A 14,495-nucleotide genomic window follows, 5' to 3' on the forward strand; every position below is an offset into this window, starting at 1 on the left:
AGTGGGGTATTTTGGCAGGAAGTTGTGACGTGCCCACCCAGATGCCGACGCGTGTCAAGCTGATGGAGCCGGAGACGCATGTCGTTTTCCTATTGCGCAGTGTTTTGAGACGACGACGGGAAGCAAACGAAATCGAGCTGGTGGGTGATACCAACATATAATGTCTCAAGAGCCAAACCTGAAAAAAAGAATGGCCTGTGGTTTAGCTCTGGTTAACCCTAGTTGAATTGCGAAAGCAAGAGCTGCATGGCTATGCTTGTGGTGCTAGCTTGTGGTTAAGTGTTTGGTTTAGCTCTGTTGTATAGACAAGACACACTGTTCAGGTAACGACTAGGCTAGGTAATTACTAGGGAACGTCTACGCAGAGTCTCATTCTGACACTCTTCAGAACTCAGTGGTCTCTTCCGCAGTTGAAGAGTCGCTCCGGGACGTGGCACGACTTCTAGCCGCATCTTCGGTGCGGCGCGTTCTTCTGGCATCTCTTGAGCACGTTGTCTCTTCCTCGCTTCGTTCTGTCGTTGTTGCGTCTCTTTCGCGCTCTCTATAACGACTAAATACACCGAGGCGAAGTGCATATATATATATATATATATACCCCCCGCGAGGCGACACCTCTCCCTCTACTCCAGTGGAGCGGGCGTCGACGGCGGCGCCATCTGTTGGAGAGGGGCTGCGGCGTTGCTAGGCAACGGCGGCGCAAGGTCGTTCGTCGGCCACGGCATACGGCTGCCTGCATACAGCGCGACGAGCCGAAATGGCTCGCGTAGTAGAGCTTTCGCTTAAAGAAACAAAGTAAGCTCACTTCACGCCGCCTGCAGCAGGGAACAGCGGCACGTTTCGGTTATCGCCTGTTATAAAAGCGTGCAGTAGTAAGATTTCTACGGCACTACGCCCCACGCCGCTGTCAGACCGGTGAAGGTACTTAGCGGAATAAGAGTTGGCGGCGATAGCGGCGACCAGGGAGGCGATAGCGACGACCAGGGAGGAAATTTGCTGGTACCGGAATAGGAAACCGAGCGGACGACGGGTGACTACTGTTGTTGATCGCGCGCTCCTCGCGCGTTTTTTAGTTTATATGGGGTCTGGCGACCGAAAAACGTATCATACGATCGCAGTTTCGTAATTCACCGAACGTTAGTTGCGAGATATTGTGTTATCCGGGAAATCACTAACCGCTTGAAAAGCGTGTTAGCGGGATGGTGTCAGCGATCGAGGCGCTCCTGTTTAGATCCTTAACTAAAATGATCTTGGTTGGCAGTCGTACAAAGCTAAAGGCATCAGGATCGGTTATATAGCATGATACGTGGAAAGACTATGGCAATTATCAAATAATAATGAAGTACAGTTATGCGAAACATTGCTTATCCGAGCAGTGACAACAGAAGCAGCATTCTGTGTCGTGATGTGCGAGCTCAAAAGGTATTTGTTTCTGGCATACTGAGGGTCATAAGCATCAGTATCTTCTACAAGACAGTTTCACAGTTTTCAAAGGAAACATTTATTTACAACGTGCAAACTTACCATGAATGCAGTGGGGATCGTTCCATTGTGAATAGACAGGATTCCTTATATGATAATGGGAAAAATAATGAGCCATCATTGAGAAGATTTTTATATAGAAATTATGTATTCTTAATCATAATGTCTTTACTATGGAAATGCTCTGCAAAAGTACAAAATTTCTGGGGAGGTCAACATACATTTCGATATAATTAGCATTACCTAAATATGTTAGTACACATACTGCAACGTTTGAGAGAGCGTTCGAGCTATGGCTCCGGTGATCACACTTACGTGCAGCAGTCAAATTTAAGGTTAAGAAATTGCATGTGTAGATTTAGTTACAGCATAGCAGCGGTTTAGGTAAATGTACGCCAGAATACTGGAAGACAAGCAGTGAGCCCTGTTCTTGGACTTATGATGGCAGCTTGTCTAAGGAAAACCTGGAAATTTCCAGCAGTGAGTAACAGTATTCCACGTATCTGCTAGCTCAAACTGCCACTGAAATACATCTTTCAGTATGGCATACATATATGCGAGTACGTCAGTTATGCTAAAGCTCTGCATTGAAAAAGAAAATACTTCATGTCTGTTCCGTAGTAAAATGCATGCTGGTGACATGCACGTTGGCTTCCCCCTATGCGTAACTAAGAGAGGTCACGCGTTCAACAAATTATGTGCTATGTGAAGTTTCAGCATGCCGTTGAGCTTAGTACAAATGGATGGTCTTGGGATATAAATAACCGGTTTAGTCTGTCATCCCAGGCCACAAGAGGGTACGGGAACACTGAACAATGAGGAAAGATCACTCTGTCTCCGCCTATTTTTGTTGTCAGTCCTTGTACACTTTTGCCGCCAAGAATGAATACCCGGATGAACAACACGGCCTATACTCTCGGTGCAATAAGGAGCTACAAACGTGGATAACAATCACTGTCCACGATGTCAGCCAACCTGATGTACCGCCTAATCTGCCGCCAGCTGTCCGCGTCCAGTCCGTCCAGCTGCAACCGCGGGCCACCTCGCTTGTCTTCGCACACCGGGTGACAGATCACGTTCTCTTGCACGACGCCCGCTGCCTTCAAGAAAGTGGCCATGTCTGCGAGCTCTTCCAGCGCCTGCTGAACAACACCGGCCGCTGTATACTCGTCAATGGAGGCGAACTCCGCGACCGTCCTGACCACGCCTTGACCACAGGACACCTCTTCCAGTGCCCTGGCGCATCGCTTGCTGTGGTTGACGCCCATGACGTAATGCGATGCCCGCATGGCCAGCGTCCGGTTGCGCCTCGCGACTCGCTGGACCGCTAGGTACTGCGGACACCCGTCGATGGCACTGTGGCTGAGCTCTAGCATGGAGTAGTTGCCGGAGAATCGCGGTTCCAACCCGCGGAGGAACGCCTTCAGCGCGGCGCGGTCGTTGTCTTCGACGAAGAAGCCGAACTCGCACAGAGTCGCGCTGTCCGCTATCGTCGCGGCCAGCAGTTGGATTTCGGGGTCGGTGAAGCGCATCTTGTGGATGCGCAGCGTCCGGAGACTCGTGTTCCGCGCGAGCGCGCGCAGCAGGCCTTCGCGGCCTCCGTAGACGAGAGGTCCGCTAGTGTGCAGGCTGAGGTCCAGCCTCCTGAGCGTCGTCGTCGTCTCCAGAAAGTTGGCCACCACGGCGCGCGCGTTGTCGTCGTCGAACTGCTGACCGCTGACCACTGTCAGAGAGAGTGAGCTGATCTGGGAAAATCGGGGCAGCAGGCGCAGTGCTTCGCCGACCATCTGCGGGTCCCGGAAGTTTCCGGGGTCGAGGACCACGTTCTTTATCAGGGCGGGATACTCGACCACGTTTTCGGAACACCCGTCCCTGAGGACGTAGGCGTGGTCCAGGCGGATGCGGTCCTTGGTGTCGGTCTTGCTGATGATGTCGCAGATAGCGCCAACATCTTCGTTGCGAATGCGCGCCAGCGTGACCACTCTCAGCGTCCTGTTGGCGCGGACGGCTTCGCAGAACGAGAGGCACTCGTTTACGGTGAACGTGGAGACGTCGACGGTGAGCTGCTCCAACGACCGGTGCCGGGCCAGGGCCAGGAGGCATCGAGGGAATCCGTTGGGCGCCTCGGATTCGCGCCTCTTCCAGTGCTCGCGGGACGTGAAGCTCCCCTGGAACGCCTCGAACCAGGAGGTCCCGATGAGCGTGAGACGTCGCAGCGTCCGGTTCTCGTTGAGAAGCTTGGCGACGACGGTGAAGTTCCATCTGCCCAGGAAGAAGCCCGCGACGCTGAGGTCCTGCAGCGACCGGTTTTGGCAGACGCCGTCCACGATGGCGCTTAGCGAGGGCGGGTGGCTGGTGCAGCTCCTGCGCACCGTTAGAGACAAGATCTGGTCGCAGCGCCCGTCGCTTAGGTAGTCTCGGAGAAGGGCGCTCGTCTCGTTGGGGTCGCGGATCACGAGGCAAGCGCTGAGCGTAAGCCTCCTCAAGCTGGCGTTCTTCTTGAGGGCTCCAAAGAGCGCCTCGGCGTTTGGAAGAGGCATGTGGACCTCGACCAGGTCGAGCGACGTCAGCGTCGACGTCATCCGCAGGAAGGCTAGTAACTTGCCGGAAAGAGGTCTCTGCAGCTTGTCGTGCGTCCAGGCAAGCTCTCGCAGTCGGCTCAGGGAACCCACGGCGTCGCCGAGACTGTCGACGAGCGGTTGACTTACGCGGTACACGGAGCGGATCCTGAGCGCCCTCAGAGACGACCCGGCCCGCGTGATGGCGTCGCGGGTGAGGTCTTCGTGAGCGCCGAACGTGCGGCCAGCGACGTCGACCGCGACGACGCAGCGGTGCGTCGCGAGGATGTCTTGGACGAGGGTCAGGACACGGGTTACATACTCTGTCTTCGTTGTGGCCGGGGCATCGCCTCCCGCGGAAGGGTCCTGTACGTCTGCCGCCGTCTTGCGGGCATCGTATTGGGACGTCGCGGCGGGCTCGAGCTTGCTGGATTCCCACGGTGACTCGTACCACGAGAGCGACAGCTGCCCAGGCAGGATCTCGACGAGTTCGAGTCCCACCGACCGCAGAAGATGGTTGAGCCCGTCGAGCTTATTGAAGATGGCGCAGGGACAGTCTGGCTCGATGCCCGTGCAGTGACCTACCAAGTCGCCGTCGGCCGACTCTACCGAAAAAGGTCGCTCGCGTCTAGCGCAAGAAAAATGCCGGCTGAGCGCTTTTCCCATGTCTCTGGAGTCGCGGCCTCCAACCGTAGGACACGCTGCAGAAAACGTGTTGACGGCAACCTGCACCAGACGAGAGAACGGGAGAGGACGCCCGATTGAATTCGATGCCTGACCAAAAAAATGACATTAACACAGTAAGAGAAATAAAGTTGACCGGCAAGTTTACGCTTCCGGGATCATTTCAACCACGAGTGAAAAATTTTGAGCCGCTTAGTGGCGCGCGAGGTTACACAGAAACTGACCTTAGTGTATAACATTTACCGCGAGGTGCTGCCGTTGCGTTGTGGCCAAGGGGTTTAAAAAAAGAATTGCGTGGATGTTACTAGGGGCGGTATCACTGGCGGCGTGGATCGCTTCTAGCCATTGGTTGACGGGGCACTGGGCTGACGTCACGGGCGATCGGCCAGGTGCGGCACGTGCAAGCGCATGCGTGCGCGTGCGGCAGCCAGCCATTTCGCTTTTTTCACAAGATCTCGCGCCCACGCTGCGATTTTGGCGTAAGACAAATACCACACGATTTCGTCAGGACGGCCGGCACTTGTACTGCAATCTTCGATAAGGTGTAATCACCAATGTCAAGTGCCGCGCAGGCAAATGCCAGAAAATAAAGCCAGCAAATCTCACGCCCTGTGGGAATCGATGTTGTGTGAAGCAGTGTGCGGGGAACGTATACCAAGTTAACGAAACGACCATGGGAGCACCAAGACGTTTCTTGAGCTATACGTGACACGTATCATCGTGACACTCTTGTCATGCTATGCGAATTTTGGTACATGGAAGTTAACGAAACGACCATGAGAGCACCAAATCGTAGGCGGCTAGACAGATGCTGTCAAAGCGACAAATGTTCGCCAAGAAATGCTTCCCACTTACTAATGGGATAACCGTTTTCCGCTCCACTGTACGCGCTCTCGCACTGCGCAGAACTCGAATTCCCGATAACCCGCGTGACCCAGCGAGACGAGCGGTGCGCGCTTGACTGAACTGCAAAACAACAACAACGAAGCTTGATAAGGTCAAAGACTGGGGCTACAGTTGTTTCTACACATGATTCCAAGTACTATAGCGGAACTTGCCGGGAACGAGGACAAGCTAAAGAAAGAATGACAAGACAAGCGACTGACTTTCAAAGTCGGCGGCTTGTCCCTTGCCTGCGGTTCTCGCAAGCTCTGTCCTCGTTCAAGGACTCGAGCTGTTGACAAAGCTGAACTTACCGCCACGTTCCGCTGCAGCCCGATCGGCAGCGATCGGTATACCGGTATACGATAGCTCTGCGCATGCGCACTATAGCGCTTGCTTGGTAGCGGAGCCAAGTTCCTGGGTAGATCTACACCAGTGCGTCGTCAAGAGGCAGGAGCGACGCACAGTCAGTTTGGCCGTATATTAAACTTCAAGGAACCAAAGCGAACGCAGCGTCCGGCTCCACCGAACCGATTCGCGAGAGCCAAACGAGAACAGCGTTCTGTTGCCGCCGTATATCGTGTTGCTATACGCCACTGCTATCGCCACTGCTATCGTGTTGCGATAGCAGTGGCGTTGTCGCCGAGCGGCTGTGAGTGAGTTCCCGGGGGCACACAACCCTGAGCGGAGCGGAATGACGTATAACGCCGAGCCAACGCTGTACTGCACGTCTAGCAAACGTCGAGACGACGCGCCATACATGCACGTGCAGCATACGAGCAGGTTCGTTCGGTATATGTATAGTTATACCCTTGGTTCAGTTTGTTTGTGGCGTTCCAAAGTGAATTCAGCCCTATTGGAAGTACTTGTGGTCGTACCACGTGCTTTTTCGCTACCACGGTGTACTCGTTGCCTGCTATAGCGACTGCCATGTTCCCAACAATGATCACCCATAGATTCACACCCTGTAATGTCCCAGTCACCCGGATCTCCGTATACTTGATTCCCGCAGCATTTACCCGCAGATTGGCACTCGGTTGAGGCCTTGCGCAGGGTCTGCGCGTCAGTTTGTTAATCTGCTGCAACTTCGCTTCCTTGGTTTCTGCCGCGGGTCGTTCTGCACGCGGAGCCAGCACGCTTGGCGCAAACACTCAGAGGCGGTTCCCGTACAAGGGATGTGAGAAGGCAAGGAAACCCCGATAAATAAACCCTGAGGTGAGCAAACCCTGAGAAGTAGGCAAGGAAACGTGAGAAGGCAAGGAAGGCAAGGACAGCGGTTGCGGAGAAACTGGATAAGCTTAAGTTCGAGGTACGGTACAGTACGGTCCTGCTGTTTCTGAAAAATAAGCACTAGGCAAATATGTCAAGCGGGCAAACTATACGCTAGAGCCGCATTAAATAAAGCGCACCGTAGGGTCCAAGCGACACTACGACGCTACGGAAGCGGTCGACCGTCAAACGAACACTTCTGTGCTCGCCGCGGTAGCCTTGCAGCTATGGCATTTCTAGAGGTCGTGGATTTGATCCCGACCGCGGCAGCCGCATTTCGACGAAATAGAAAGCGCACGTGCACTTAGATTTTGGGACACGTTAAAGAACGCCGCAGTGTCAAAATTAATCCGGAGTCCGCCACTACGGCGTGCCTCGTAATCCGAGTGTGGCTTTGGCAGGTAGAGCCCCATAATTCAAGTTTAGTACGTCTGCCACGCTGGTATGTGCCATGTGAGGCGATGACAATTCTCAACCTTCTCAGAGGTCACGAAATATGGCGCTGAACAGCGCCTCAAGCAAACGCCTCTCCCTTTGCGTTCTGTGTACTAACGCCGAGAGGCAGAAGTGGAGCCCGTAAGGTAACGTCTAACGTCAATCCGCCACTCTCGTGTTAGACCGAACGTTCAAGAAATTAAGCTTTAGCCGTCAACATCACCGCTCATTATCGTCGATCAGCGCGTTCAGCCCGGAAAGCTTCGCTTACATCGATTCACACAGCGCGTCGGATCTGCATAATTTTTGTTGTGCGTGTGTGTGTTCTGTTGCACTGCATGCATTGCAAACATAAAGGTGATTTCATTCTTTTCGGGGTTTTCAGTTCTCTTCTAGGCCCTAACCGTTCGCAATATACCTATATTCGTATTGATAACCGTGTTAGTCATGAGCACTTAAACTGAATTGTTCTGTTGTAAATCGCGACATGGGAATAAACAAAAAAATGTTGAAATTTGTTTCACGCACAGAGCAGCGGCTCCTGACACATTGGGGCTCGATCGTCGCAGCGATAACTTCCCATTCTCCAAAATAAAGTATTTTTTTTTCTGACACGTTCTGCGGCGTTTTATATATAGCCTCGATTTCTACCTGTCCTGTGTCTAGCTGTCCTGTGTCTCTGTCACGTCCCTGTCTTTTTGAATTGTCGCTAAAGGGTTTGCCATTATGAGTCTACCTAACGTGACCATTTCTTTCCGCTAAGCTAATTACATTTGCGACTAGTCTATTCACAGCGGTCCGAAAGCGCTTAATTAGTTATCATAGATTAAGACATCGAGACTAGCTGCTTCATCATGCACAAAGCGATCTTGCGAGGATTGCAAGTTGAAAAAAAAAGAAATATTTGGAGGACGCTTAAGCTCAGTCTTTAAGAGTCGAACGCGGTGGCATTCGAAGATGCCCGACTGCTTCTTACGCAACAGTAATGTTTACCGGGAAACGCTGGTGGGCGACGCTATAGCGTCGCCCACCAGCGCCCACCAGAAAGCGTCGCCTACCAGAAAGCTTCGCCCACCACTGGTAGAAACGCGGTCTCTTGCGTGGGCCGATCGATCCCGGAGGTAATGCAAAGCCGCGCCAAAAAAAGAAAAAAAAATCAGAAAGAACCTACATAATTTTCAGCCTTCTGTTATGGTTTCGCATTTTTAATATTTAAGCCCGAGAAGATTTAACATCGAAGGCATGCACTGTCGGTGTTTTGTTTCGCGACATTTGTTTGTGGGCTGTCACTTTCAAAATCCCGAGGAATGACTTTGTCAAGGATGTGAGGCAAGGTACGAGCAACCTTAGTGATAGAATGGTGTGGCAATAAAACCCGTACGTACCACATGTAATAGAGCTAGGCGTGGCATACACACATACCTAAACATATACGGAAATTTTCGTTCACAGGACGCCGACGCTGAATTTTCTGCGACAAGGGTGGGGGGCCGCTATCGCGTTAATACTGGTAACGTCCCATACTGCAACACCACCCCTTGCAGCGAAGGGAGGGGGGGGGGGGGTGGAGCCTCGAGAACGCCGGACATTTGGGCAGACTTTAACAAGCGAGTTTATTACGTGAATTATGCGGCATCCTTATAAACAAACCACAAGATCCGTCCTGCCAACTTGCGCATGCGCAGTAACGCGGGATCGGACTGACAATCGCAATCTGGTGGCTGGGAAACAAGTTCCACAGTGTCGCATATCCCTTCTAAATGGGCCACTTCGCGATCGCTTCACGCAGCATAAGCGTGTGTAGCCTGAACCTGCACGCGACGCCACTGATCTTAAACGCACAGGTTACTCCGCCGGTCACCGCGCTTCCCTGTACTTGTAAAAGGATCTTTGTGTCAAAGGCCTTGTCAGCGCATATTTCTATCGCACTATGGATCGAAAGCAATGTATATGTACTCCACTATGCCCGCTATAAAGCAATCTGAAACAGACGCTCGAAGACGCCATGTTGAAACCTCGCAGGCATGAATGCGCGGCGCGAGCCAATACAGGCTCACGCATTTCTTTAACCTTCATTAGGGGACTTAAGAAGCCCATTTCATTACGCATAACGAATCAACCACGCCATCACACTTTCCTGCCGCGTATACCTTCCAAACGCAACTTGAAAACTACCTTTCCCGAGACGGCAGCGCCTGAAAATATGACAGTTAATTCACCCTTTCCTTCGTTTCAGTAGTATAGTATCATAATCGTTAGGTCTAACAATAAGTCAAGCCTTTCACTCCCTTTTCTCGTTCGTATAACCTGACCAGATATTTCGCCGCAAGCTACCAAGCCTGCATAACGACAAAGCGGTAGACTCGATATTAACCAGTATTCTTCCTGGTCACTCTTCCACTGCTGGCATGATGTGTCATGGGCTGCCAGGGTGACGAGCACAACAGGTATACCATGTGCCCCAGCTAACGTTAGCCATGCTGTCAAAAGAAAAAAAAAGATTCAAAAGTATGCGGATCCCGCGCACCGATATTGGGAATGTATATAAGCGAAGCTCTTAGCGCTATTTGCTTTGATTAAAGATAATTAGCGGTGATATTGACGGCGAATGTCTAACTTCAACGTTTAGTCCGACACGAGAGTGGTGAGCTGATGCTAAGTCTTACATTTCGTGCACCACTGCTGTTTGTCTGCGTAGTACACAGAGCATACATATTGGAGGCGTTCGCTTGAGGCACTGTTGTATACGCCACACTTCATAAGCTCCGAGAAGAATGAGCATGCTCATTGCTTCACATGGCACATCGCATCGTGGCCGAAGTAGTAAACTTTAATTTGAATTACGGGGCTGCACGTGACAAAACCACATTTCGATAACGAGGCACGGCGCAGTGGTGCACTCCGGAATAATTTTGATTGGCACCGTGGTGTTCTTTAAAGGGAAGCTGAAAGCTTTTAAAAAAAAAATGAGTGACGAGCAGTACGTAGTGGTTTTCAACCCTCTGAATTCGAATATCGCATCGAAATTGAGCGAAAGAAAGCGCAAACATATTTTATTTCGACGAAAAGTGCAGCAGCAGACACGCCCAGCTCGCGTGCCTCGTTTCCGCCTGGGATTGGTCAGGCGCCTCGTGACGTCAACAATGGTGTTCGTCCGGACCGACTGCTGCCGCTACACACGAATCACGGTGCAAGGTGTTTGGGGCTGTTTGTCCCTTATTTTTCAGAAATAGCAGAAACGTACCATACCATATTTTGTACTTAAATTTATCCCGCTTGCCCGCAACCATTGTTCCTCGCCTTCTCACTTCGCCTTTTCTCTCTCCACCCCTTCACCCCCTCTCCCTCTGTGTGGAGACTGCAAGTGAAGAGTGGCAAGGCTGTTATTCACTTGTCTGGCGACTGCGTCGGTTCTACCCATTCTCTGCCACCTCTCCCCCCTCATCTCTACAAATCTATCTAGCTTCGATCCTCTGGACTTGTACATTAGTAGGAAGGCAAGTGCTATAATTTCTGCAATGCTTTTGCGGGGATTCACGGGTAATGACGGCTGTCAAGAGGCTAATCTGGCGACGCCCAGGAAGCTCCGGGGGCATTGTGCACATTTGACGTGGTGCTTGCTGCGGTAAAGCTAGGGAAACTATGAAGCATGTCTTATTAGAATGTGAAGACGCCTACCCAGCGGTCGATTTAAGCACCATTGGCCTCCTTGAAGCCCTTGGGTTCAGCGAGAGCAGTGGACAAGTAAACATATGTCCGCAATAGGGATTAGTAAGAGGCGATTAGAGGATTGGTGGAAGAAAAGTAGGGAAACTACAAAAGACGGAGACAGACAGAAGCACAGTTCGCAATAGGGGATCGGAAAATTTGGTTGTGGGAGTTCATCGTGTTTTTTTATTATTGTTTAACCTAGGTAGGACATTAGGCAGTATAATAGGACGACCTTGGGGGCGCAACCCCCGGCCCCGTTACAAAGGGGACGCTCATATCATCCATCCATCCGTGGGGCAAACTTCCGAACGGGTTTCTCGCGTTGCCTTTTATCTCTATGGCGCACCTGCCATGTGTACACACGATCTATACAGATAGCTACGGTGTTTAGTCTTCAGAGATCTGACGGCCGAGCATCATACTTTATTAAAATTGTACCTTGCACCGTGTATTCTATATCTTTTTCTTCGAACAGATTGGCCATCGTTAGCCGGGACACCCTCTAAATGCTTTTCGTTGGCATCTCTCGAGCATACACCATGTATATATGCTCTGAATGCACGCGCACCGACTAAAGCCTATGTGCACGAACGCGGTCTGTCAGAAAGGCGACACGAAGTGACATCACGATCGAAACGAAACCCGACACACGAGCATTTCGTGGAAGGTACGCTGCTCGACTTACTTGTTATAGGTGGGCAAGTCCCCGAGGTGTACGCAAGCCGTCTGTGCCCGTCACCGCGAGGAACAGTTGGTAAGTCGTTCTGATCAGTCAGTCAATCAGTCGTGGGGGATCGCAGCCTTCATTGCCTGCCCGTGAATATTCGAATTCACGCCGAGCACCCCTATTAGCCTTAACGCAGCCACAAACAAACGCCAAAGAAGCGAGTACATGCACTGGTATCTGTTGGTAGGGTCTGCGCCTGCAAACAAGGGCAACAGTTCTGCTTGTTATCGATGCGGCCAACCTTCTCGCGATTGGCTGTCGATTGTTCTCCTCCTCCCTCACCCTCCTCCACTTCACCACCGGGGCTCTTTCCAAGGCTCTCTGACTCACAGTGTCTCTCGCGCCAATTATATATCTTAGAACCAGAAATGGCGATGATACCCCACTCTCCACCCCTTCCACCCCCCTCCCCCCCGCTTAGCTCCACTATGCTGAGAGAGAAGGAAAGATTGGTCACTGGCGTACAATCAAGCGGGACACAAAAGAAACAGACGCGACAAGGTGCTACAGAATACAACTGAGACTCGCTGAAAGGGCAGGTCTGCACTATATAGGCAGGAAATCTTTTTAACAAACGCCATTGCTACTGCGCATGCGAGCCACTCATCCTCTGACTAGGACACTCCATCTCTCTCTTCGCGATGTGTACATACTAGCGGAAGCAGTTATCACTATCCTTTTTGGCGCTGAATAAATGCTGAAATGCCTCCGAGGCTGGTCTGTTAGGGCCTGCAGTGAAACCGACCTACATTATACGTGTGTTATCAAAAATGGGCGGCACTGTCATTTCTTACACAATTATCAGCGAGATAAGCGCCCAGGCTGTTGCTTCTACGTGTACGCCCGCAGCGCTAGCTGAGTAGTTATGGCGTTGAACTGCTAAGGTCGTTGGTTTGACCTCGACCGCAGGCAGCCGCATTTCGACCGGGGAGAAAGAGAACTAAACTTCTATTTTCTGAGACAGTAATCCCAACCAGAATCCGGCTATCCTAGGTGGGAGGATTCCTTATTCCAAGAACCCTCTGGCTTGGGCTGCCTCCTTGGCTCGGGCGAGGAATGCGAAAAAAAAAAAAAACACGCTCGTGTATGCGTGGATGCGGCTGCCCTCTAAAGGACCACGGGTGGTCAAAATTAATCCGCGGTCCCCCTCTAAACGGCGTGCCTGGTAATCATGTGGACTCAGCTCGTAAAACCCGATACGTGTGTCACCAGTCCAGCATATCACGTCTAACAATAGTTAAAAAAAAAGAGTCACGCCTTACCAGATGGGCAGATTGAACTGCGTGATGTTTGTAGGAACACATTTTTAACTTAAATGAATTTTGGGTTTCTTATACGTGTCAGAAACACGATACGACTATGAGGCACGTCGTATAGTATTCCGGATTAAATTCCTCCGGATTAAATTCCGACGCTCTTCCGACATATATGTCGGAAGAGCGTCGGAATTTAAGTTGTACCACCGTCGGGATCGGCCCACGTTTCTTGACCGCGCTTTCTCCGCTGGATCGGCCCGCGAAAGAGCCTATAGAATGAGGAACAGACGGTACCCCTAACAAAAGCGGCGGAAGACATTCTCTTTAAAAAAAAAAAAAAAACGAGCCCTTCAGATTCCCTTATTATTCTCGCTTGTGAAACAAGAACACATTATAGTATATCATTAAGCCTCGCTTATATGCTGCACTTCTAAATTGAAAGACTGCGCAGCGACACATGCAAGCTATATATAGAAGCGACGCTTACGTCTACTTCGTGTCAGCGCGATTCCAATTGCGCGCGTTCTTCACCGTGCCCCAAAAAGCCACAGTGAAACCGCGATATCCGACACGTTCACACGCGACAAATTCATATAGTCAAATCACCGATGGTTAACGTACCTGATAAGAAAGCGCCGTAAAAGAAAAGAAGAAAAACAGTCCCCTGCGTATTTGTCAGGATTCACAGCGAGCCCGCGCCTATTTATACACGCGAGATCCATCGTGTCGTCACTAATTCGAAAAGTTCACATCCCGCCCTCCCCCAACCGGCCTCATCGCATTGTCGTGCGCCCACCCTTAGCAATTCTAAATACCACATTTCCGCTGCTGCTTCTTTAACTTATCACGTTTCACTTCGGAGCGGTCACTGCAGCAATACATGGCAGCGCATGAAACCATTTAATTCGATGTGCGTAGCTGCGGGCAGGCGCGTTAGGCTTAATAAGCGAGCTGGCGCGTTAGGCCCAACCTTCGGTGGAAGGAGAAAGTGAGAGAAGTCAGGGCGAAGAGAGAGGATGAGGGCTCGAACAGCGATTGACAGCGTTTCACTAGCGATGCCTTCTGCAAATCAGGGGTTGTATAGTGTGGTTGTGACAGTAACAAGTTTGGCAAGAAATTTTTTGACGAAGCGTCGCTTGTCAAAAGCAAAAGAAAGACACGCGCGGTTTGCTTCGCCGCGTTAGGGTGGTTAGCCATGCTGCTCATATCTGGTGCTTTGTCTGGGCTGAGCGCCGGTGTAGGAAAGGGGGAGCACGGGGGAAAGAGTGGCCGCAGTGATTGCTGGCGCAAAGGGAAAGGACATACGCTCGGCCAGGAAACGGAGCCGCTTTTTATCTCCGCAATCTCTTTCTCGTTCTCTCTCTCCCTCTCCGCGTGCTCAGGGCAATCAAGCAGCCGTCGACGAATGACAATTCGGGCGTACACGCCCAGTTTCCGAACCCGCGCAAGAAGCCGCGACGTTTATTCGCAGCCGCCCGTGTGAGCCCGGTGACG

At 51.4% G+C, this 14,495-nt stretch overlaps 1 protein-coding gene across 4 annotated transcripts; it reads right to left on the reverse strand.

Annotated features, from left to right (window-relative positions):
• Positions 1 to 1,608: 1,608 nt before the first annotated feature.
• Positions 1,609 to 14,448, reverse strand: LOC126528942 (uncharacterized). Of its 4 annotated transcripts, none has more exons than XM_072290023.1 (2): positions 13,623 to 14,448; positions 1,609 to 4,763 (listed from the first exon to the last, which is right to left on the reverse strand). In XM_072290023.1, the coding sequence occupies exon 2, from the start codon at positions 4,701 to 4,703 to the stop codon at positions 2,412 to 2,414; it is 2,292 nt and encodes a 763-aa protein (XP_072146124.1). In that variant the 5' UTR covers positions 4,704 to 4,763; positions 13,623 to 14,448; the 3' UTR covers positions 1,609 to 2,411. The 4 variants fall into 4 exon arrangements, with proteins under 4 accessions (XP_072146124.1, XP_072146122.1, XP_072146123.1 ...); XM_072290021.1 differs by lacking the exon at positions 13,623 to 14,448 and adding an exon at positions 11,704 to 12,066; XM_072290022.1 differs by lacking the exon at positions 13,623 to 14,448 and adding an exon at positions 5,918 to 6,170.
• Between the last annotated feature and the right edge of the window lie 47 nt (positions 14,449 to 14,495).

This window comes from Dermacentor andersoni, chromosome 8, assembly GCF_023375885.2.
Source record: "Dermacentor andersoni chromosome 8, qqDerAnde1_hic_scaffold, whole genome shotgun sequence".
NCBI classification, from domain to species: Eukaryota; Metazoa; Arthropoda; class Arachnida; order Ixodida; family Ixodidae; genus Dermacentor; species Dermacentor andersoni.